Source organism: Xenopus laevis, chromosome 7S, assembly GCF_017654675.1.
Source record: "Xenopus laevis strain J_2021 chromosome 7S, Xenopus_laevis_v10.1, whole genome shotgun sequence".
In the NCBI taxonomy this organism is placed as follows: domain Eukaryota; kingdom Metazoa; phylum Chordata; class Amphibia; order Anura; family Pipidae; genus Xenopus; species Xenopus laevis.
This window is the reverse complement of record NC_054384.1, coordinates 30,282,382-30,309,473: the sequence shown is the minus strand read 5'-3', so window position 1 is coordinate 30,309,473 and position 27,092 is coordinate 30,282,382. Positions and strand designations below refer to the sequence as shown.

General features: G+C 38.2%; 1 protein-coding gene across 1 annotated transcript in view; it reads right to left on the bottom strand.

The window, feature by feature from the left end:
• Positions 1-441: 441 nt before the first annotated feature.
• Positions 442-27,092, bottom strand: part of spock2.S (SPARC (osteonectin), cwcv and kazal like domains proteoglycan 2 S homeolog) — an 89,233-nt gene continuing 62,582 nt past the window's right edge. The window contains 10 exon segments of the mRNA NM_001092823.1: positions 442-1,315; positions 1,937-2,074; positions 2,211-2,273; positions 3,251-3,469; positions 5,715-5,837; positions 7,670-7,787; positions 8,988-9,102; positions 11,049-11,163; positions 15,407-15,452; positions 24,492-24,500. Of these exon segments, the coding sequence (NP_001086292.1) occupies positions 1,170-1,315; positions 1,937-2,074; positions 2,211-2,273; positions 3,251-3,469; positions 5,715-5,837; positions 7,670-7,787; positions 8,988-9,102; positions 11,049-11,163; positions 15,407-15,452; positions 24,492-24,500 (1,092 nt within the window). The 3' untranslated portion in view covers positions 442-1,169.

Sequence of the window (27,092 nt, the reverse complement as noted above, 5' to 3'; positions counted from 1 at the left end):
GCAGGATAGCAATAAGGAAAGACTGCAGCTTGCAGTCTTGAGGGGATCCTGGGTAAGAACTAGAATTCCTTGCTAATGTCTCAATTTTAAAGTTAAATATAATAAATATGATTTGCTCTTTTAGCACCTAAGTGACACTCTTCATTGATTGGTTTTGAAAATAGCATGTTAGTTTTGAAAATAGCATGTCAGCAAGTCATGACTGTATCCTTTTAATGGATGCCAGAATCCCATAAATGGAATATAAAATATAATAGACATTGTATCTGTGTCCTAAAGTATTAATTGCACAAAAGCAGAATACCATGCCACCGGCACAGAGAGTGCATGTAGAAAGTTATTTTGCAAACACGGTAGGATTCAGAAGAAGGATTCGATTGCATGGCTGGCCAAAATCAACCTCCTGGCGGGTAGAAAACATTCAACCACGATAAAGAAAAATACAATGGAAAGATCTATCTTTTTAATCTTTCATGAGCAATACAAGATGCCTATAAGCATTTCAGCTACGGTCAAAGTGACTCAAATTGTGCCAGAAAGATTTTACATGCAGAATAATGTACATCTCCGAACTTACATGAATTCCAAATGTTCACCTATTTTTGTTTTTTAAACAAAAAATAAATTTGACTTTAGCACAATATAGATAAGCACCCGCTGACAAAAGAAGTGACTTTCTATTCTATATCAAGCAGTGGGAATAGGCTCTTTTCATACAACCATATTTAAGGGTATTAATGTTGACAGCTAAATGACTTCAGGAATCTTTTTGAACACTAGTGAATTAATAATACCTTGTTTGAGGTTTTCAATCTCATTTCAGAGTATCCAATATCTCTTTGGCTATAAGCCCTTTCATGGCTGGGTGGCAGAAAACATGTCTCAGAGGTGTGTGCTTGATTCTGGAGTCAGAAATAAAGATGACATAATAATAATGAAAGGAATAAAATGCCTAATTTCAGGTAAGACAGCTCACTTATGTCATAGGAAAATGAGCTGGAATCTCAAAGCAATCAATCGACAGGCACACATGCATGCTCACACACACAATTTCTGTTGAAGTATAATGTACATTCAGCTGTGTTTCCTGATCACTGGCGTCAGATCACTATTTACTGCAACCTCCCAACATTGCTGCAAGGCCTAGACAGGACTCTGCTACTGCGTGTCTACCAGATATATCCTCCATCATCTGCCTCGCCTGTCTCTCCTTCTTCTTCCTCGGCCTCCTCACCAGCATCTTCTGTCTCTTTTTCTTCTTCATCTTCCCACCCCACACCACTTCCAAAATCTCCAGAAAATCCAACCATGTCATCTGAAAACAAGATTACCAGTGTTACCTATAGCAGATCACTAATAAGGTGCATTATTCCAGGAAAATATAGTTCTTAAAAACAAATGTTGTAATCCCCTTACCGTGCTCTCTACTTTTATATAGTACATGAATATAGGGAATAATGTTCCCTCTGGTGTAAAATATAAAATATTACATGATCATATACAGGTCATGGAACTGTGAGATGAATTCTAATATTCTTATATTTTAACAGAGGGTACATTATTGTCATAATACACCAGTATAAATGAGTCATGTGGCACAAGTGACATCACTAAGCACTGATTAGAACTGATGACATCACACGGCACTATGAAAACGCAACTATATCACTTGCCAAGAGTAATAAAGTTATAAATGGTATTGCTGCAATCCTATAGGTGTGACATCATACGACTGTACAAAACTATCACTATAGGTGGCTAGATGCATAGCAAATCCCTAAAGAATTTTAATGTTTAAGTAATTGTAAGGCAGACATAATTCTTTATACATGGCAAGTCACTTTGTTTGTAACATGGACTATCCAACTCTTTAATAAGATTTATTGCTTAATGTTTCACAGTTATTTACAATGTAAATGCCTCATGCGACTCTTACCACAGTCTGGGTTTCCATGAATCCGTGTTCCTGTCAGTTCTGAGCCATGTTGATCCACACACCAGCATTCTCCACTGGCCCGATCACACTGCATCTTTCTGTAGTAGCCATCCTCATCACAGCTGGGAATGAACACACCTGCAATATGATCCGCAACTTACAATTCAAGGCTAAAAAATAAATTCTGCCCAAAACACAAAGAATATTGTCGAGGAGAAGGCAGAACCTGCTCAGTGAAACTGTATTTTATAATACACCAAAGCTGAAAACCAACCTGGCTTTCTTTTAGCTGCCTCCTGTATCTCAACCTTCTCAAGCTCCACAAGACATGGTGGCTCTGGAAAAAAAATCATGGAATGATGTTTAATGTCTAGGCATAATAACTATAATAAATGTAGCTATAAGGCACGAGACAATGATAGTCGCCTGTTGGTATAATGTTGTTTTACTTCAATAGGTTTTACCATGTAATTCACAATGCTCAGTTGTTTTCTTTCCAAATTCAAATTCAGTATATAGCAAAGTTTTTCTACAGATAAGGCAGACTAAAATACAGTTATATTACTTACTTATTGCCTTTGAAATGAATGGTGTGCTATGTTCGGTGAGAGATACAAATATGAAAAAATATATACTGTATATACTCTAATACTGTATATTTATCCTATCATACAGCCTATACTCCTAAAGTGTTAAGATGGCCAGAGACGCAAAGATCCTATCGTACAAATCGTGGATTTTCGGACCGTGTGTGGAGAGTCCTGACATTTTTTTTCTGGCGGAGATCAGTTGTTTGGTCGATCGGACCGGTTAGAAGATTTCTGTCGGCTGCCGATATCTCTGCATATATTGCCGATCGTACGATTTTCAGTGGGAGACTGTCACCAGTTTTGGTCGGACATAACTTTCGTACGATTGCTGTCAGGGGCAGAACATCGGCTGATCTGTTCTTTTGTACTTTATTTGATCAGAATGGTTAGTGGCAGGTCGGGAGATGGGGAAGTCCGATCGTAAGTTGATTCGTACGATCGGATCTTTGCGTCTGTGGCCAGGTTAAGGAAAATATAATGTGCATAAGATGCTTGCCAAGCTTACATAACGGATAGCCTAGGACAGTGCTGCCCAACTAATGGCAGACAGGTGACACCAGATGCTAGGAGAGATATGTCAGACAGCTTGCATGTCTCTTTAATATATAAATGACACTCTAATGTAGGAACATGCTGTTTCTAAATATATCCTTTACAATTTGGTCCACAGAGATTATATATCTTAACACCTCCTAGCCTTTACTGTTTTTTTTGCCTCTCTTACTCTCTCTCCAGAAGCAGAAGCACCACTCTGCGGTGGAAACGCGCCCATCCTTATAAGTGTCACAGGAATTGAAGAATGGCCGAATGCAGATCTCGTATTTGTCCAGGTTGATAGCTGTCAACTCTGCTTGGTCCAGGAAGAGATCGTTGTTGGAGTCCAGCTTTGAAAACATCCATCCAATGGAGTCCTTGCAGCCAGCCACTAGGCTCTTATCCAAAACTGGGAAGAGAGGGTAGACCTTGGTTCATACATACACATCTCTTGGTAATACATAAACTGTGCTGGCTCTATGAACATACAGTATGTAACCCTGAAGTTTTTACCCCACCAAATCCTAAAACTCAGACTTATCAAACTAGTAAAATGCTCTAAAAGCAGCTAAACATCCAAACAGATGTCAGTGGTAATTGCAGCACCTCTTTAATGTCTGTCACCGATGACACTCATGTCAACAAAGGTCCATAGTCTTCAATGATCAAATTTGATTGATGCTGCCCCAACCTACCTGCCGCTGCCTTATCAATCAAAAGGATCTACTAGAGTGAAGTTGATTACAGCTCATGGTTGGCCTGTAGGACTAATCCTGGTATAATGCAACTAAAGCTTTAAGCACTATCCCAGTGACAAAGGAGTGCTACGGGGAAAATGATCTTAGCTGGATAAGACCGTGTGATATATCCCTGTACTAAATTTCATTTTTGCAAGTCAGCTGCCTTTCTGGTCTTACCTTATAAAACAAGCTTGGTGACTGTTGTAAAATACAAGTAAAGCTAGTCAGTTTCCAACAGCAGTTTTAATTTTTAGTTTTATTATTGTATTCTTTTTTTTTATTTCAACCAGGCATTTTCCAGTTTGAAATAAATTTATCAAGCAATTCTATGTGAAAACACTAAATTAACCTGACAACATCGTAATTATATTTATTCTGACCTTAATCGGCACAAGATTATCATTTTTCTTGGGATTATCCTGTTTTTTTTCCGACTAAAATATTAACATGCATGTTGTTTACACATTATTTTAGGTTAAACCAAAGATGTTCTTTCTATTAAAGACCCCAAGCTGTAGATCTGCCCTCTCTTCCACTAGGAGATTGTGATAATTAACTTAAAATGTTTTGCTTTGCTAATGAGGTGCTAATTTAACAGTCACTCATTTCTCACAAGCACAGATCACGCTTTTGTGGAATGCAGAATGTTCCAATAAATCAGCCAGAGTCTCCCTGATTCTTCATTCAGTACCAGATGCATTTGTTAAAGCCTTTTTATAAAGACCTGAGGTTTATGCTGATAAAGTGTCTGCACCCTGTTAACTAAATGAGGAACATTAAGATAGAACTTGATTAAGAAAATTCTCAGGGTATTGAAAATATTGGAGATTAGAGTGTATTTATTTTCTTATGAAGGTGCTGAGTAAATTTGTCATCCACAACTGCTGACTGGCTTGTAGCTTACTGCTCCATTTATGCAGGAGGCAAACTAATTTCCTAGCCAACCAATATGAGTCTGATCTATGGGGGCATGTTAAAATTCCAGTTGGGTGAGGACCCTTGAAATGTAGTCCTCTGGCCTGGGGTCAAACAACTGGATCAGCCCGATCTACCTACCACAAGGAATCTTTTCATGTATACACAGACTTTGATTTGTCTGTCTAACTGTAAGTTTCCTTATCACCTTACCACAGCCCTCCATTATTTATAATCCCCAACAAGAGATAATGACTAGCAGTGTGTGTGTGGTCTGACATTATTAGTCTACCCAGCTTAGAGGTGGCCATACACGGGCCGATAAAAGCTGCAGATAGACCGTGTCGGCAGCTTATTGGCCCGTGTATGGGGCCCCCCGACGGGCTTCACCAATCGAGATCTGGCCGAAAGTCGGCCAGATCTCGATCGGATGGGACAAAAAATCCCGTCGGATCGCGGCCGCATCTATTCGTTGATGCGGTCCCGTGATCCGACCGCCCGTTAGGCATCGTTAGGATACGATCGTTGGGCCCTAGGGCCCACGATCGGATCAGCCCGATATTGCCCACCTCAAGGTGGTTATATCTGAGGGAGACCCGCTCGTTTGGCGACATCACCAAACGAGCGGATCTCTCCATGTATGGCCACCTTTACTCATAGCTTGTACGGAGAAACTCCATAAAACTACACCATAGTGGCCCTTTAACTCCAGAAGGGCAGGGTATTTATATATTCAATCAAAAATTTAAGACACTCAATAATACACTAAAATGTACATGCTGTGCACAACAACCACAAAGGCACAATTAATCCCATCACTTGTAAAGGTGCTGAAGCATGGGGGCTCCACAGGAGCAGAACATCTGAATTAAGATTAAGACATAATTCATCACTACAATTAAAATGTATGCACGCCAATCACTGATCATTCAGCTGAATGTTGACAATAACACCAGATTTTCTTTAGCTGTTCTTCAAGGAACATAAGATGTATCATACCATTTACTTGTATGCTTCCAGGGTTTGATGTGTTATTTTGTTTAGAATTCTCATGAAGAAGTTGGAACCAATCCCGTAAACGATCTCCGAGATCAGCTAAATCCTGACCAGTGCACGTCTCTCCTGAGAAATCAAACATATATAAATAAAACTTGGAAGACTGGGCAGTATATTGCAACATATCCCCAATATATGTAATGACAGAGATGCAGAAGGTGTTCTTTATAAAGCCCTCACTCTAAAAGCCAAGCATTGATGTTTTAATATTGATACACAGAAATTCAAAATACTAGAAACTCAACATTTTTGCATTCCAAGTTGGATCTCTAAGTTCAGCAACGTCCATTTTTATGCCTGTGACAGTGCTGTCCAATGTTTCCCCATTATTGGGCAAGATACAAGACAGGCAACGTTTGCTTGCTGGTGTGATAACGGCACATTGCTGTAACTAGTCACTATCCTATCACTAGTAATGGAGGACTACACAGTAGAACTTACAAGCCACCAAACACTGATGTGGCTTAACTGCAAAGTTTGGACTGTCAGATCTGTCACTCACATTGGGCTGGGGATCCTTTAACAAGCTGGAGTACTGTTTATAGTCTGAGGAAGGATTGTGCCACCCCAGCAGTGCACAATTTAAAATAAAAATGTGGGTTCCTCCATAATTAGCCCCTGTAAAATGTAGGAACATGTCAGTATCACTTCAAATGGTGATGTCATGCAAAAAAGTCTTTGGGTGGACTGGGGACTGTAAAATGCTACTAAAGGCCACATCTTCTATATTAGTTCTGCATGTGTTGTTGTCACTAACTGAAGCAGATATTAAGTAATATTGCTTTAATATGTAGATACAGAACTTACCATTTGTGTTTGAAACAACACTGCTTGGACTGTTAACTAAGAATATGGAAGGTTTATTAAACCTTTTGATTGACCCTATCATAGAAAAACTCCCCGTGACCTCTGGATCAGCAGAGCTGCTGGTGGCTGCAAGATTTAAAAGGATGAAAATGGAACTACCCTGCCTTAACTCCATAACATTTTGTTCTGAATGGGCTTATACTCTAAACATTTGCAATTCAAATTCTATTTAGCAGCAAAAAATAGAACTGCATCAGTTGTGTACAACTTGTGGTTGCTTCTTGCCTTTCTTTTAGCTAGGAAGACAATGCCTGTGCACAGGATTAAGCAATAATACAGATGAGAGCCATTGCCTGTTTCTCACTGGATTTATACCATGCTTTCTGTTCTTGGCAATTTTCAGTATTTATATTACAAACTACTCAAAGGGAATATAAAAGTCAGTTCTGCTTAGTGTATGTATATCTATGCTGAAAGTGTGTTGCTATTTGTTTGGTTAATGAGGGATTTTTAATCACGGTACAAAATCACTTCAAGATACAGTACAGTAGAGCTAGGAGCAGCCTATGTTTCTGTAAATGTCTCAGCATTTGATGTGCAAAGAAACATATAGGAACCTTCTAAATGTAAACAGAATTTACCGATTACTATAATAGTACTCACAATAGTAGTTTGCAAACTACTATTTTATTTTAAACTATAGGTAGAAAATTATTATTAAAGCTCTGAACTGCTGTAGATGGATATGTGTATTATTTCCAAGCACCATAACAACGTTTTTTTATATTAATGTTGCATTGAGCTAATCCTACCATAGTTACATAGTTTTGCTTTCCATAGTGAAAAGCTATCATTTGATCCAATGATCTGCTAATGTAGAATAGATAAAATAATTCCCATACACCTTCAAAGATACAATCAATTTACAGTAGTTTTGTTACTTTTTCCTATCTCTTGGAAAAAATGGCAATGATGGAACTTGAAAAGCTGAATCTATGTAGCGTATGGTGGCTTCACACATGTTATCTTTGTATTTTACTACTCTTGTGGTAGAAGGGAGCTTCAAACACCTTGCAGCAATAAAGACATACCTTGTTTGCCAGCCTCTGTTGTAGCGGTAGGTGTGTGTTCTGTTACACAGGGGCAAGAGCCTTGGCACTTAACAGTCAGCTGTTTGCTAGTGAGACATGCCTGCTGCTCCAGTTTACACTGAGGTCAGAAAGAAGAATATGGTCAGATAGCAAACAATTATGTGAAGCAATGCACTGATATCATCTTACACCAGTGAGGTCTCAATTATGACATTCCTTTGTATTTTAGGAATAATAAATAGAATGTAGGTATGTATAAGCATACAAATTCATACGACTTGGCAATGACCTCAAATCCAGCAGTATTGGGGAACTTTTACATCTTATCATGCCACCCACCTGGCCCTTCCCATTTGTTTTTCTTGGCATTCCTGAAGGAGAGATTTCAGAGCCATTTCACTCAACTATTCTCTATTATCCAAAGAAATGTATTATTCCGCAGTGGATGGACCCTAAGCTACCCACCAAAATGATGCGGATACATATGGTAAATGGCGTTCTCCCAGTGAGCAAACGTATGTACCTAACTGGGGCTTCCAGAGGAAATTTCAGATCGCCATTACTAATGTTTCATAAATTGCAGATGCTTCCACAAAAATACTTTTCGTTTGTTGTATTTGTTCCTAATGGTTTTTCAGCTTGATAGACTTTCCGCCATCATGGACATCTGCCCCAGACCAGTAGTAACTGTTAAGTAATCCAACATTTGCTCTCATTATTTTAACTGCACTAAACCAATTACAGACTGAATGATAGCACTTTATTAGGAATCTTTTCTCCAAGTTACTGCATAAATGCATTAATTATTATTCTATTCAGAAGAGCTTGCATAATCTGGTTGACTCTATGGGAAATATGTTAAGCCAAGACAGTATGATTCATTCTATGAGTTCCCTGCCATAAAATATGACTCAGGCTATATAAGTCACTTATTGTGCCAGCTGCATTCCAAATGTGAGCTAACAAACAGCATTCGCAAGCCGGTTGGGCCACTGGACTGATTTTTAACATAGGAGAGAAGTAGGAACATGTATACACTGTCCTGGAGGTGCACCACTAACGTTTATCAGTGGTCAAGTCTGTTGATAAAATGCCTCTGCTGTGGCACAGTGGACACCAGTAGGGAATAAATGGAGATAGGCAAAAGAATGTATCACTATATACAAAAAGATAAATAAATATATGAAAACCTTCCACAAAAATTGACTATACATTTATGTTTTTTTTTAATATATTAATGATATGTACTGTATCTATATATTAATATGAGTGTGCTTCAATTCAACCTGCAAACCATGCATTCCAGCTGACGCCTTACCACAGAGCTGTATGTGTGTCCATCAGAACCACAGACTGTAGCAGGCTGGGTCACGTGGCAGGGCTTGCAAAGACTGTCTTTGTTTCCATGAATCTTCATGCTGGGCTGTTTAATCCTGTCCAGAAAAAAAGGAAGCAGGAGGAATCATAAAACCAGAATAAAGGCGTCACAGACAAAATTGAATACCAGCATCTAGAATATTTTTATCTCCTGTCAAACTAAGTAAATAATGAGGCTTTTGAATAAAAGGGGAGAATGTCACAAACACACTAATGCGTAACCTTGGCAACTAATTCGCTCATCAAGTTGCTTTGGTCATTTTAATGCAGTTGCCACTATAATTGGTAACTATTAGCAGCCCAGGGGCTTCATTTACCTTTAGATCTGTATCATCTAGAATATACGCCTCTGATTTGGACTCAAAAATAATTTATTTATAAGGCACTTGGCCCATATATGCTCCCGGCAACCTGCAAGTGCCGTTGAACCAATTTACCATGCCTTAACAAACCTTAAAGGAGAAGGAAAGATTACAAGTAAGTAAGCTTTATCAGAAAGATATATAAATACACCAGTAAACCCTCAAAGCAATGCTTTCTGTTGAAAAAAGAAACACTGCATTTATGTCCTTCTATTGTGTACACATGGACTTCTGTATCAGACTTCCTGTTTTTAGCTTAAAGGGGTGGTTCGCCTTTGAGATAACTTTTAGTATGATCTAGACTAGAGATTGATATTCTGAGACAATTTGCATTTTTTATTATTTCAGGTTTTTGAGCTATTTAGCTTTTTATTCAACAGCTCTTCAATTTGCATTTTAAGCAAGCTGTTTGCTAGGGTCCAAATTACCCTAGCAACCATGCACTGATTTGAATAAGAGACTGGAATATGAATAGGAGTGGGCCTCAATAGAAAGATGAGTAACAAAAAGTAACATTTATAATACGTGTAATATGTAGCCTTACATAGCATTGGCTTTTTAGCAACACCCATTTGAAAGTTGCAAAGAGTAAGAAGAAAAAGGCAAATATTTAAAAAACTAAAAAAAATAAATAATGAAAACCTATTGAAAAGTTGATTATAACTGCCCATTCTATAACATACTAAAAGCTACCTTAAAGGTGAACCACCACTTTAAACCTCCAGGGCTTGAGCATGCTCAGTTTGCTCCTCTCTCCCTCTCCCCTTCCCTTTTCCCTCCTCCCCTCCCTGCTGTAATCTGAGCCTAGAGCTGTGAGTGAGCAGGGAGAGACTCAGACAAGAAGTGATGTCACACGAAGCTAAAATGGCAGCTACTATCCTAAACAAACTGAGAGCCTCTATAGCTGTTATGGTAAAGCATTCGACAGAATAAATATAGCATTCTAGCTTGCACTATTGTGGCTAATCACAATACATCACCTCGTTAGCTTTCCTTCTCCTTTAAGTACCATCAGCATGGACCTGGCAATATCTCCAGGGTACCCATGACTTATCTCCAGCCATTTAAGACATTAATGCAGTTAATAACACAGCACACAAGAAAGATGCAGTCCCCAAGACTGGAACAGCTGTTGCAACTTGTGCATGGTTTGCCAAAAAAGTTTTCTTCCATATTACTACGCAATGCCACAAATTGAGATGGATACTACTTAGTGGGCACATGCAATATTGGAATTCTAGGGGAAAAAGCTGCATTGTGGGTAAAAAAATAAGAATAACTGAAAAGTGGACTTTGTATTTGTATTGTAAATAGGTGCTACAAATTAGTATGTCTAGGAGTAATGAAATTAAACATTTAAATGGTTGCTATTAGTTACAGGACCAGAAGCAAATTGTGCCAGTGTTTTTTTTAATATAGTACCCATACATTATGTTTTTTTGCATAAAACAGGAAGACATCCTTAAAGTGCCCTCTGTTCATTGCCCTCCATAACTGTGTAATGTCTCTAATATACAAATAGAGTGATGGCCGCTCCTACTATACTTGAGCCATTGTTACCCAGCCTTTCCATGGATGAATGTGATTGTTCACCACAAAAGACTATCTCTATAGAGTCAAGAAGACCATTTAGTTCTCACCTGTGCTCTAACTTCTTACGGCTTATGCACATTGCTTTTTGGTAGCCATGTGCAATGCAAACTTTGTGACGGCTGCATTTCACTTTCTGGCAAGGGTCCTTTGTAGTGTCCAGAGCTGGAAAGAAATATTTAAATGTAAGCGCAAGACCATACGTTTTTAGGGTTGATCACATTCTGGGATTGTTTTATTGGGCTACAATGTTTTATTCTGGAAACAACTGGTGTGATATTTATATACATATCAGTATATAAAATATATAGTATATATAATACTGAAATACTGAATAGTTCTGACGCTAGCATTAGGGTGTTTGATAACGTGCCTATGCTATTAGAATGCCAGTTGTGAGATGTATCAGAACATATGCCAAGGTATAATTAATATATCATGTTGTCCATTCAGCCATCCCCATTCCAACATCACATTTACACTTCAGTACGAACTCAATCCATGTATACAATAATACATCTCTAGTAGATAAGGCTGGAATTAATAGTCTATGTCATTTCTGCTGAAGTTGTCCCAAGAGAATAAAAAGAAAACATCATTCTTCTACAGGTCACAGACTGTATATTTTGAACTTTACTAACTAAAAAAATGAAAGCTGAGTGTCATTTAAATCCTGCAATTCTGTTTCACAAATAATCTTTGTCATTTTTTTTAGGCTCTTGAGTTCATCAACCTGATATTTTACTGCTCTTACTGGCTGATCCCAGCGTCACCCACCAATATGTCACATGCAACTCCCAAAGGTTGGGAAAGCTTGCTAATAATATATAATTAATATATTAATATATTAAAGACCGTTAAAAAATATTGAAAAAATATAATAAGCTCCCTGTACACTTTGGATGCATGCTTAAATGAATAAAAGATTCCCTTTAAGTGACTATGACACTATTATGGCCTGCATACTAACATAAAATGAGCATGCCATATACATAAGATACATCCTTTTCTTTTCTTTAGCAGGTTTTTAAACGAACAAATGCAATTTATGACCTGCAGTCTAATCACGATGCTGGTAGAATCTCCTATTCCCCTCTCTAGCTTGTGATTGACACTGGAAGATGCCACTTCCAGCAGAAGAGCAGGGCATCAGGCCCGGACTGGCAATCTGTGGATTCTGGCAAATGCCAGAGGGGCTGCTGTTCGGCTCCATAGAAAGTTACCATATAGTGGGGCTGGTAGGGGGCTGTTTGGGCTGGTAGGAGGCTGTTTGGGCCTCTGTGTACTTGGAATGACAGATCCTATTTTGACTCCCAGTCCAGGCCTGCAGGGCATTACTATGGGGTCAGCAACAGCCGACCCCTCTCCTGGCCCGTTCCCATCCACTAACTTTGATTTACAAGTTATGGAGCGAAGACAAGCACAGGCCTGACTTATGGCTAGGGGCTCTATTTGGACCCCTTAGTGCTCTAGCATTTGTGTCCAGATTAGCAGTAGTTTACCCCTATGATCTACCCCTAAGGGCTGGCCATGCCCTTCCTTATCTCCAGCAGATACCCTCAATAAATACACTGATGTCAGTGTCGGTAGCTGACCCAGAAGACCCCTCTCCCACACAGTGGCTTCCTTGTCTCTGTTATAATCCCCTAACAGCAAGACAGGTGTTATGTAACCTAAAAAAAGGGCATCGCCAGACAAACAGGGATGTAAACTGAAGTCTCCATAGCTAGACTACTCAACTAGATTTGCGTTTAGCCCTGTCAAACCTGAGGTATACTGGGTTTATTTGAAAGCCAGAAGATGGACCATCCTGAGCTTCATTTTTAAAATATTTAATATACAGTGTATACTGTATGTCATTAATATATTTACCCACTGGCCCCTTGGAAATAGAATGCTAAGGCAAATGCCCTCATTGTCCAGTACATCTCCCCCAAGAAGCATTGTTTTTAACATAGCACTCTTTTTTTTCATTATTTACATGTAAGAATCTGGGCTTGGAGAGTGTTTTCATGAAGTCCATATACTTATGGATTTAAATGCAGTTCATTTGCTCACATTGTCCCTGAGTTCTATGCCACCTCCAGTCCTGTGCAAGGCTGAATCCCTGGTGCTTTGAGTCACTAATTAGCCCTTTGCATAAAGCCTGCTTTTTTGTGCTCAGCCCCAGCCAACTGAAGCGGAAATGATTTTTCATCTTCCCTCCTGCTCTGTTGGTTAGAGATTACTTTTATGGAGGCACGAAGAGTATTTAAGGTGATAAAAAAGGACACAGGATGGCTATTGACAAAATAAATTAAGCAAGGATGAAAGGCTTAATATTTTATTCAGCAGATGTGTGCTGACAATGTATTAATGATTGCACAGGAAAAGGACAGAAATTAACGACTTAATTGGCAACGAGACCAGCACAGCAATGCAGTCTCCCAAGTAGCACAGAGGTTACATTTGACTTTAAAATAGATATTTAATATGGACCCAGCATGGAGCTGTAAGAACGGCTTCTTCAGGAATGAAATGGCTTTGGAGTTTTTATTGCGGTGAGACAAATTGGCAGTCTGTGCATAGGAATTGTATCCATATTTGCTGAAAGGATCATGATCTGGAATAAATTAAAGCCCTTCATTCTTATCAAAGTCCTGAACACTATGTCAAACCTCTGTTAAACATAAACATAGCTGGAGCACAAGCAGCAACATTAACCTTTTTATGATTTCTTAAGAGGATGTAGGATCACAAACCAAAACCATTTTGGCCTTTATACTCTTTGACACTGTCCGTCATGTTTTTCATCTCCTAACATCAACATCAAGTGGTTGAAAATTGCACCCTGCTGTCCCAATGATTTTGAAGGGGGTTTCATTTTTGTATAAATCATTTTTACAATAAATTGTAGTATCTGCACGCTCCATTGAATAAACACTGTGATTTAAGCCAACCACAGACTTAAGTAACCTAGTAAGTAAGCCACTAATTATAAAACCTACATATCTATTTCATGGATACCTGATAAGACATAGGGGGAAATTTACTAAAGGGCGAAGTAACTAACGCTGGCAAAAATTCGCCAGTGTGACGTCATTTCGGAACTTCGCCGATTTACTAACGATCGCTGGCATAACTTCACTAGCGAAGGACATAGACTCTAGCGGTACTTCGCATCCTAACGCCAGGTTATTATTCAGGTTACTATTTCACTAAGATTGAGATTTGACTGAACGTTACCTCTTGCGCCAGACTTGCCTTCGCCAGCTTATACCAGGCGAAGTGCAATAGAGTTGATAGGACTTGGTCGAAAATTTGTTTAAATTTTTTCTAAGTCCCAAAAATCGCTGGTGTCTTTTATATTTACAGGGTGATAGGCTGCAAAAGATCGTAATTTTTTTTGGGGTACCTGGCTACCCCCCTACATTTCCTAACATATGGCACATAAACTATACACTGGGCACATGTGTAGGGCAATATAACAACTCTATTTTATTTTGTTAAGGTTCCCTGGGCTTGTGTAGTGTAATGTATTGGCTGCAGCATATACGTCCATTCAACTTTGACTTCCCACCGTATGCAAATTAGCCAATGATAGCGAAACTTCCCTTTGCTTGCCACAGTAATGCTAGAACAACTTAACAGACATAATATCAAAGGCTATTGTGATACTAAGCTCTATAGTTAGTATAAGTATGGGTATATAGAATTTAATTAAAAGTAGGGAGGGGTGTGTGTATGGATGCTGGGTTTTCATTTGGAGGGGTTGAACTTGATGGACTTTGTCTTTTTTCAACCCAATTTAACTATGTAACTAACTATGTAACTATGTAACTTCGCAAGTGTTCGGTGCCCTGGACGCAATCTAAATATGTAATATTCCTAGTGATGAGGTTTCAGTGAGGTGCACAGATAGATGTTTGCCGAGTATGTACTGTAGGTTTAACTGCTAATTGTGAATAATTCATATATATTTGGAATGGTCATTCATGTCATGACTTTTGCAAAATCTATACATTACAGGTTGAAAAAAAAATCAATACCCTACACATTACAGAAGGCTTTTGATGTGTTCTGGACTACAACCAGTCCCTGAATAAGTAGATTCAAGCTGACTTTAGATTGACTGTTGGCTATTCCCTATTCGAAATCTTTAGAAACAACAGTTGTATTTTCATGGACACCAAGTACCCTCAATCAAGTTTTCCGTAATTGCTTGTACCTGTCTGCTTGCACCTGCCTCAGGTGACAGCTAGTATTCTACACAAAGTGAGCTAGACCTTTAGAGCAAGTAAAATATTACCCTGTTTAGAATAGTTAAGAAGTATGGGTTAATAATGCAATATGTGTATTGTATGTGACTGTACACAACACTTCAAGTGATTCAGCAACACAGAATGTATAATATTAATTGCTGTGTTACCTTCATCTCCTGGCTGATTATCCTCCCAACTTTTGATGTAGTCGTCCTGTAAAAACAACAAAGCAGACTGTTATGTTTTGTTTAGTCACACCAAAGTAGATAGAACAATTGCACACCCTTCCACAGATCAGCCTGATGCACAATCCTAGAGGCTCCGGCAGCCTCACATATACTGTGAAACAGAAGAAGGTCGGCACACAGGCATTAAAGTTGCAGGATTCCCTGCTCGTTTATTGTGCGGAATGCAACGTTTCGGGGTTATGCCCCGAAACGTTGCATTCCGCACAATAAACGAGCAGGGAATCCTGCAACTTTAATGCCTGTGTGCCGACCTTCTTCTGTTTCACATGTTTTGTTTATTGTCAGGCCTATTACATCAAGGTTCTATTGCCTACCAACATTTGGGGGCAGATTTATTAAGGTTCAAATGGTAAAGTCGAATTTAATTTTTTTTTTTTTATTTTAAATTTAGGTAAATACAATGAAAAATGACAAACAAAATCCATGTCATATTAAGGTAAGTAATACATACATTTTCAAGTATTATATAACTGTAAATAACAATTTAGTACAATGAGTAATAAGTTGGTAATAAAAGTAAACCTAGATAAGAATTAAATTGGGTTAGCTTGACTGAATTTAAATTTTTGAGTTGAACTTTTGGTCAAAACTCCAAAAATCCAAACTCGAATTCGAATTCGAGTCGCCACATAAAACCTGCTGAGTTCACGTACAAGTCAATGGCAGAGGTCAGTTGACCCATTGTTAATAGCCTTCCTGAAATTCAAGTTTTTTTCCGAGAAAAAACTCGAATCAAGTTTGATTCAAATTCGATTCAAATTTGATTTGAGATTTTGGTTTGGTAATATTTGTTTGAATTTTAGACATTCGTGTTATTTCTGAAATACCATTCGAGTTTCGAAGTCATTCTCCCATCTTCTTTCTTCAAAATCCAGTGCTGTACAGCAAAAAAACGGCTTAAAGTCTGGCATTTAACTCCACTGTGCATGTGCACCCACGGGAAGAAATAGGATCGCTCGCTTGCAAGTACCTAGTGCAGTATTCTGTTAGCAGCAGCACCGACCCGGGGTATCAGGTAAGTCATTTCATTTCTTGTAAGGTGCCCTAACATTTGTCACCCCCTTGGATTGGAGCTTTCCTTCTCCTTTAAGGGGCTGTAGTGGCCATGGGTTGCCACAGAACCCCAAAACATAAAATGCACCATATCAACCCTATTCCTAAAGTTTATTTCTCCTTTAAGTAGTACCCAGGTAAATGTATAATATTTTATGCCAATGGGTGCAAAAAGAGATGCATGATTGATTAGACAGCTACAATAGCTGTTATTCTATAGTAACTTTTACATGTCCTGTAATTTTCACAGTGTATACTTCTTTAGAACCAGAAAAAAAAACACTTTTACAGTAACTAAGAAGTAATGGTTATGCAACTTCTGAATATTTCTCTAATGTCAGAGCTGACAGTCATGGGATGCTGGCAAGCAATGAAGGGAAAATCAAGACTTAAATATGCAAGCCAAAGGTTCAAAGGTTATTAAAATATGAAGCAAATCTCCTGCTTCTGGATTAAGTTGTACAGTGCTTATCAAAGAGATCTTCTAGACAACAGTGCTACGCAATATGTTGGCGCTATATAAATACATGTTAATAATGTTGTCCTTACCAATTTGCAACACTGAGTAGTTTTTGAGCGATCGTGTCAGCGGCCACTAGTCTAGAACCTATAAAGCTGTCAAAATAAAACTGATGAACCGTAACATTTTATATAACAACCTGCTTTGTTATTCCAGCATCTATCTTATAAATGTATAGCCCAACAGGTATCATTTGCAGGTTTATGGCAAATGCTTATGTTTGGCTACAAATCGTAACCCCTGTAAATGGCATTCTGGTTACCTTTCCTTTATAGAATTGGTGCAGAAGAGACTGCAGTTTTATTGTCTGAACTGATATCACTGTGAGTGGATATCTCCGTTTCATTACAAAACTTAGAACCCAGCTCAAACTGAATTAAACCACGGCACAGTCTTGTTCTGCGGTTCACTGGGAATAATGCAGGCTTAATGTGATTCCATTCACAAAGTTTTGCCCTTTCATATGTGGAGATTGGAACTCAGCAAATTAAATCGAATAGCAGTTCTTTGTTAAGTGCCCAGTGTTGCCCAATGTTTATAGAATTACCCCGATCTGGGTCAGACTGGATTGTGTCCATTATGATTCGACAGTGGGAAAATCACACAATGTAGCGTGTCTAGGTTTGCAGCTCTGAATCCGACAGGCGGCTTTACTGGCTTTGTGGCTGCTATAAAGATATTTACATTCCATCTTCTTATAAGACCAGAAAAATCCATATTTTGCTTTTCATATTAGACTTTAATCCTTGAAGGAAAGGAACATATTGTTCCTCAGAGTGTTACGTATGTGATGGTTCTCACACAACAAAAGGTAATAATATTAGTACGATATGCGTATTTGTTTTAGCTCATGAAAATTTGATTTGTTCTACTGCCTGAGTTTCAGTTTGATTGGCTGTATATTCAGACCGTAGCTACTTTACATTCTTCTGCTGATGGGTGACTTTTAACAAATGTCAACTGCGCAATAAAACAAGTTTAAACCCATGGGGAAGTAGTAGAGCAGAAAAATTAGATTGGAACGGTGGCGGGGGGGAGTGGGGGTAGATGAGGGGAAATCTACATGAAAATACTTACTTACTGTCAAAACAATATTGCTCCGGTACAGTAGTAAGCAATGAGCATCATCAATATTTTATTTACTATATTAAAATGTCAGCATCTTAGTAATTCTAAGGAAATCCCCATGGAATTTTGGCCATCCGTATTTTTCAGATGCCTGATGTTCAGGGCAGGAAACATGGAAGCTGCAAGATGTGAGAAGGAAGATGGGTGACATGAAAAAATGGCTTCCCTTCCCAGTAGAACAAAAGCAGACAAGAGATAGAGCTAGCTCTGAGCTACTAATCTCGCAGACACTTTCTCGTGTAATATAGTTGAATATTTTTAAACCCTTATGTGCCATAGTTATCCCTGAGTATTTACATTTTACCTTTGCCTTTCTGCTTCTACAAATCACCACTTCTGATTTCCCCAAAGAGCAAGTAGGTCTACCATGGAAAGGTTCTCTGTGTAACTTTATTTAGGAAACCCCTGACACTGGAAATGAAAGGTGCTAAATATAAGTTTAGATACCAAGCAGAAATAGCTATACCAGGTAATGGCTGAAAGTGTTCTGATTGCAAGGAAAAAGGAGTGGTAGTAGGGTCTACTGAGAGTGAATCTGGATTTAAAGGAATGGTTCAGTATAAAAATAAAAAAAATTGGTAAATAGATAGGATGTGCAAAATCAAAAATGTTTCTAATATAGTTAGTTAGCCAAAAATGTAATGTATAAAGGCTGGGTGGATGTCTAACATAATATCCAGAACATAATTTTTTATTTTGCACAGCCTATCTATACTGTTCCTTTAACTAATTTCTACTGAGTATGAGAAGGCATGTTATATACCATTTATATCTTTGTACTAGTATACACATGTTATTTAAATGTGTGTGTTAGCAAGAAATGAGTGTAAGCTCTGCTGACCTTTTTAGAGCCCAGACAAATCTGTGAACTACACAGTTCCCCGGTTCACCCAGTCTTCTAACAAAGACACAGTGTTACTTTTAACCAAAAGTGTATCAGGTCTGGTGTTGCCCTAGGTACTGGCCTGTGACCATCCCTTTGCAGTGGATGTGATGTCATGGTGCAATGTGTGTGATGTCATTTCTGCCGCTAGAGGAACCCCCTATCTCTGCTACCGGATTTGACAGGAAAGTATTTTTTTGGAAGGTTTTTTTTTATATAAGCATTCGAGGGCCTCTCCCTTAAAGCTGCCACCTTAAGGACAAGCCTTTGAATGCCTATATGGTAAATATGCTTCTGCTTGTAGCCACTTTCCTGCCCTACTGAGTATTCCTGCTGCCTATATGTATCAGCCACATCTACTGAGGTTTTATACGAAAGAGGTGGAGGGGAAAAAGGGGTGAGAAGAAAAGTATGTATAAATGAAGGATGTATGTATGAAGGAAAAAGATGTGGCATATTGGGACAGAAAGAGCAACAAAGACAGAGAAATGAAATGGAAATTAGAACAGAAAGAATGGGCTGAGGATAGGTAGAAGAATAGATACATGCTGTTGTATGGATATCCAGAAAAGAACACATCTCAGTTCTTAGGATATCATCTTTTTTAATATAAAGTCAATAAAGTGCACAGGTGTAAATTCATATGAAACCTACAGATACAATCCAGCTACACCTTTATTTTCTAATCAAATGTACAGACTTGGAATCAGAAACCAGTAAAGACCCTGGGACCCTCTTACATATTGATCCATTATCAGCTAAACTAAGTGACTGCGGCAGGACAGTCACTACCACTGAACATGATAAAGGTACCATGCAAATAATCTACTTATACTGGGGTTATGTAACCCTACCTGATTACTACTTTTTGTGCCAAAATACTCCATTAATTGTTGAACTCTTGTCCTAGCTTGTTATTGCTGTAGCGGCACACTTAAACACCGGTAAGATCACAGCAAGATAAGTTATTGATTGGCCACAACACAGCTGTTACAATGTCAACCTGTTCATCCATAAAATATTGCTCTCCCTCTCCCCTGGGAGCCGTGTGAACACGTTGGATTTATTAGTGAAAGAGAAGAAAGCATATTATTGAGTTTTTGCCAAGGGGTGAAATAAATTCTATCATATCTATAGGATTCTCTATATCCCCTTGTGTTACTATCTATGTTTTTTTTATTGTGAGAAAAAGAAACACAATTCGTATTTACTTTGTTTCAAGATGATATAACCCAATCATATGTTTCATATTGGCTGTAACATAAAACTGAACATATCTCAATGTCAGGTCTTGAGTAAAAGGTTATTAAATTATCTGTCCCCGGTTTATAGACATGATAGAACTGTAATAGTGGGAATGATCAAAGAGCTCTCAAAACCCTCTAGCAGATTGATATACATATAAAACAATTGCTGCCATAATAAAATCTAACCATAAAACCCCACTTAAATCAGTCTGCCTATTGTTTTCTGGGTTCATTTTTCTACATTATGAAAACCGTGTTATGTAGTGGTTTACTGTTTCCATCTGTTAGAGGTTTTTATTTACCCCGTAATTTCCATCTGCCAGCAATAGTCTAGGGTTGCTCCCAAAGACAATTTTAATAGCAGGCATTTACATCCTAAAATATACAGAAAAGCCAATATACAAGAGAATATTGGTTGTTCGTGGCAAATTTACTAAAATTGGGTAATTGTGAAGGATTCACAAATTTTGGTATAGTAACAAAACACTTTCCTGCAGAAAAGTGTTTAGAGAACTGCTGCAATGTGTCATTTCAGCAGAATATGGTTGACTGATTTGACTATTCTGGTGTGTTAGTGCTCAGAGGCAAAGCTAATCTCTAAGACCCATCCAAATGCAAACTGTATTACTTAGGGGCCCATTTACTTAGTTTGAGTGAAGGAATAGAGGAAAAATAGTTCGAATTTCGAATGGTCGAATATGGCTACTTCGACCATCGAATGGGCTACTTCGACTACAACCTTCGAATCGAACGATTCGAACTAAAAATCTTTCGACTATTCGACCATTCGATAGTCGAAGTACTGTTTCTTTAAAAATTTCTTCGACCCCCTAGTTCACCACCTAAAACCTACCAAGGCCAATGGTAGCCTACGGAGAAGGTCCCCATAGGCTTCCTAACAATTTCCTGATCGAAGGAATATCCTTCGATCGATGGATTAAAATCCTTCGAATCGTTCGATTCGAAGGATTTAATCGTTCGATCAAACGATTATACTTTCGATCGTTCGATCGTAGGAATAGCGCAAAATCCTTCGACTTCGATATTCGAAGTCGAAGAATTTTACTTCGACGGTCGAATATCGAGGGTTAATTAACCCTCGATATTCGACCCTAGGTAAATATGCCCCTTTATGTTAAAGATGAAGCCACACCTGTACTTTTACAATAGCTGAAGAATACACATTAAATAAGTCCAAATGGGGTCTTATGCAGATGCATCTTATGTATACAAAATAGATCATATTACCCATTTTTTCAGGCACAGTGCTTAAAGGGATGGCCCAGTAACTGATAGTTATGCCAGTTAACCGATCCAAAAATAGATCACATAATACAACTTTCAGCTATTGGGCTGTTGTCAGGTTGAAAACTCCAGTATCACTTGACAGCTGAATACTCCTGAGGGATGCTGGGGTTATAGTTCAACAACAGCTAGAGGGCCAGTTATACTGCATCAGCATCATTCTGTGTTGATTTCTAATACTGCCACTGGGCTATATGTTGTTTCCATTTATATTAGCACATGTTCATCTCCATCCTTAGTAGCTTGGTTTGAGAACATTTTATTTATGAACAAGCTCTCTAGGTTACTGTTCAGTTGCTCCCACACTGATTGTTTATTACTGAAAGAACAGTTGCCTGATAACACTTATATTTAATTCGTACTTTTTTTGTGATTCGAGCAACTGCCCCCTCTATAGTACCTCTCTCTATCTCTCTGTCTCTGTGTCTCTCTTTCTGTATATACATTATATATGCATATATTTTGCCCTGCTAAATGACTTTCTTTGCCCTACTTCTTGCTTGTGTTCCTTTATCTGTGTACAAAATGATCACTGATTATTGTATGCAAAATCATGCTCTATATTTGTTTTTTTTTATTTGGGGGGGTTATGCACATGGATGAGAGCTGCCATATTGCTTGCTTTATATGAAATAAACATCAATACCAACATCACCATCACTCTGTAATTTTTGATTTCAAATATCCTGTCTGTAATCACTGTCTGTAATCACTGTACTCATTCAGATAAACTAGAGTTGTTAATAATGCTAGGGTATAGGTGTGAATATTTTACCGTAATTTACTTCTAAAAAAAAAATGTCACTTTTAAAGAATACAAATGTCTTGCAGTTGCCATGGTAAGCATGAAACAATAATGCATTTGGTTTAATGTTATATGAAATAAAGCCAAGCACAAAAAGTTGCACAGGTTGAAAGTATTCTTAAGGGTCAGTCCACACGAGCAGTTTCGGGGAGATTAGTCGCCCAGCGACAAATCGCCTCTTCTTCGGGGCGACAATCTCCACGAACTGCCTTCCCCCTGCCCTCCGCCGGCTTCGTTTTTCGAAGTCGCCTGAAGTTGACACACGAGGAAACTTCGGGCGACTTCGGACTATGTCATGTGAATTGCCGCAAGCGATTTTCATTTTAGCCGGGGAGGGCAGGAGGAAGGCAGTTTGGGGATATTGTCGCCCCAAAGAAGAGGTGATTTGTTGCTGGGGCGACTAATCTCCCCGAATCTGCTCGTGTGGACTGACCCTTAAGCTGCAGCACAGATATCCTGATATTACACAAAGCTTGTGTCCTAACTTAATTTAATTATGTATTATGGTCTTGCTAAAGATGGTAGACTTAAGCATGGGGGTAGGGGATTTATATTCACACCTCACGTGACTTGGTAATGAATCATTTTGCCTTTCACCTTCAGTGCATCTCAGCAGGAGGGAGAGAATATTCCAGAAACAACCTAATTTGAAGCTTGGGTAATTGTATTGATTTTCAATATTATGTCACCCCTTAGGTGATGCAAATTTGTATGTGGATTTGGAAATTAGTACTGTAGAGTAAATCTGTATTAAAGGGATACTGTCATGGGAAAAAATTTTTTTTCAAAATGAATCAGTTAATAGTGCTGCTCCAGCAGAATTCTGCACTGAAATCCATTTCTCAAAAGAGCAAACAGATTTTTTATATTCAATTTTAAAATCTGACATAGGGCTAAACATATTGTCAATTTCCCAGCTGCCCCAAGTCATGTGACTTGTGCTCTGATAAACTTCAATCACTCTTTGCTGTGATATTACCCCCTCCCTTTTTCCCCCCAGCAGCCAAACAAAAGAACAATGGGAAGGTAACCAGATAGCAGCTCCCTAACACAAGATAACAGCTGCCTCGTAGATCTAAGGACAGCACTCAATAGTAAAAACCCATGTCTCACTGGGACACATTCAGTTACATTGAGAAGGAAAAACAGCAGCCTGCCAGAAAGCATTTCTCTCCTAAAGTGCAGGCACAAGTCACATGACTGGGGGCAGTTGGGAAATTGACAAAATGTCTAGCCCCATGTCAGATTTCAAAATTGAATATAAAAAAATCTGTTTGCTCTTTTGAGAAATGGATTTCAGTGCAGAATTCTGCTGGAGCAGCACTATTAACTGATACGTTTTGAAAAAAACATGTTTTCTGATGACAGGATCACTTTAGACAAGAAATTACTATAGTAAATACGGGGAAAGCAAAGCCACAGAAATAAAAACTGTCCAGGTTTGAATAGAATGTTCATGAGTAGTGCTGAATGGACAGCTCCATTGTGTGTTCTGCCAGTAGGAACTGTCTTCCTTCTAGTAACAAGATCCCAGTGGCCTGCTGATGAGAAAAACCTCTCAGCAAAAGTATAAGTCAGTCAGTATAACGCTGCCATTTATGGGAGAATAGCACAAAAGAGATCATTAGGACAGCGACTCAGCTGTATTGTTGGAAAAGATTTTGTGGCTAGATAAAGTATAGATAAAGTGGGTAAAAATGTAATACTGCCCATGTATACATTATATATGCAGAGAAGTAAGGTGGTAGTAGCATCATCTTGTGTTCCTATTCATCAGCAGGGACTGGGCATCTTGTAACAGAAGGAATAAATTAATTCTGCTAAATACGGGGACGTACTGCAGGAGAAACTGTTCTGCTCTGCAAAAGGCTTAGAATGGGCTAATATTTCATCCTGCAGCAAGACAATAATCCTAAACACAAGGTACAATAAAACAGTAATGGTTCAACAATATTTAACCAAAACACAATTAAAACTGAAAATGTTCAACAGATCAAACAATTAAGTGAAGCCAAAAACAGAAAATATGATGCATTCAAAAGAACATAATTGAAACTACTCACCTCTACCTCCTGAAAGGCAAAGCATGAAATGAAAAGGAAAAACATCTCAGTTAATTGCTTTCAATAACAGCATATTATAATATAGCATACAGAATTAAATACTCATAGCACACAAACACATGCAAATGTAGTTCATACTCTCATTTGAGCTACTATACACATTTTACTAGTGCCTCAAATATTGCCGGCAGAGATGCCTTTACAAAGAAAGATGCTGACTCCTAATAATTTTATTTAGGATATACCAAGTGGCAGTGCTATAAATAATAGATTCCTTTCTAACAGAGGTGTGTTGTAATGATCTTAGAAGTAAATAAACTACAGTACATTTACAAAGCAAAGGACTGGGGCTTTAAATTATTTTATAGTCATAAAGTCATTTATCTGTGGTCATATTTTTCATAGGCCGACCCCTGCAGTGCAGTATAACAAATTATGAGATGCTATACTAAATGCCATCATCATGAATACACGGAGCTCTATCCCCTCAGGCAATAAGGATTGTGAACAGATATGTCCTATAATTGCTCTACATACAAGCATTGTTTCTCCTTACCATTTTATCCATGTCTCCTACTGTATTTCTCTACTTCATGTAACTAAATTGCTTCTACAAATATGGACCATTATGTTTGTTAGCTTGCATGTATATCTAATAGACACAAGCCCCTAAACCAGAAGCCATATCACTGCAGGTTTACAGAGGTCAAAGTTCTTTAATGTCAGCAACAAATATTACAACACTCATTCAGAGCATATTATTTATGTTTGTTGAATATTCTGAGAGGTATATGTTTTTCCAATGGTTTCATGGTATATGTAGGAAGAATGTATGTTGCCTGGGATAAACTAAGAACGCCAACCTTTGGATGTAACTGCAACTCGCTGCGTTCATCCTAGTTGGCAGCAGGATTGTCAGTAGTATTACAGAAGCTGGATGCTATTCTTTCCCAATGTGAGCAACAGTTCAGGCTGCTAAAATAAATGGTCCCCATGCTAAATGCCACCTGAAAACTGTGGCAGTTTCACAACAATCTCCCAGCTGAATGCTTTTCTGGAATAACTGGATTTCCCAGAGCTGATGAGCAATTACAGTAGATGCTATATGAAAATTAGGTATATATTTTATAGGTTCTTGCAAGTAGAAAGGCAATTGCTAATATTTGCTGCCTCACAAGTAGCCTCTTTCCATGGGAAACAGAAATAAGCAAATGTAATGACAATGCGCAGTCAATGTAATAAAACTTCTTACTGAAAAAGTCGCTATGTTTGCTCCAAAAGATTACAACACCTTCAAGCACAAGAAAAGTGCAATTCGCAATTAAAATTTGCAATGTAATAACAGTTTAAGGAACAAGTGAGGTGTGGATTAGTATTCTTATTGGTGCAAATTGTTTTGCTCTTTTACTACATTCTCCCACTAGTGATATAAAATCAAGGTGCGCCCTGGCACTCTGGTGAAAGTAATTAAAAACTGTCCATGCATGAAAATGGTTCTCATTTATTAATGCGTTTGCATGGAAAAATTCTAAAACAAAATTCTAAAATAGTCTCCTTTTAGGTACTATAGTTCACTCATATAATATTATATATATATATATATATATATATATATAATAGTAAATGGACCACTCCAAAATTTTCGTGAAGAAAAGTGATAAGTTTTATTTCACAGTTGCATATCCGACATTTCGGTCCACACTGGGACCTTTTTTCCACACTGGGACCTTTTTCGGTCCACACTGGGACCTTGAAAAAGGTCCCAGTGTGGACCGAAACGTCGGATATGCAACTGTGAATTAAAACTTATCACTTTTCTTCAGGAAAATTTTGGAGTGCGGGTCCATTTACTATTATGCATCTAAAAATTTGACCAACGCACCCACTACTTATAAAATCCGGTAAGAGTGCGCTCACCAAAGTGACTTTATATATATATATATATATATATATATATATATATATACATATATATACTATTACTTTGCACAGAGTGCCTTCCATACTGTAGACTCCAATAAAACAGTGCCCCCAGAGACAAATTATACTGAGAAATTGCAGTCATTATAGTTTCGGAGCAACATGACAGACATTCTGCTTAACTGTCATTTCCTATTGTAAAATTGTAATAACATTGTAAATTAAATTGTAAATAACAATGAATGACACGATGTGGAAAAACACGAGATAATTCAGTATTTCTATGTTCCCTTATGAATGGCATTATCATACATCTATACAGTATGGTCATGAACCACAAATTTGTCTCCACTCTGTACCATCACACCCACTGCTTTGGGGCCCCCATGGTGTGTAACCTCTGCCTTAAATTATCTAGACTAAGGGGCAGATTTATCAAGGGTCGAAGTGAATTCGAGGGAATTTTCGAAGTAAAAAAATTCAAAATTCTATGTAATTTTTTGGATACTTCGACCATCGAATAGGATACTATGACTTCGAATTTACTTCGACTTGAAGTAAAAATCGCTTGACAATTCGACCATTCGATAATCGAAGTACTGTCTCTTTAAAAAAACTTCGACTTCAATACTTCGCCAACTTAAACCTGCCGAAGTGTTATGTTAGCCTATGGGGACCAGC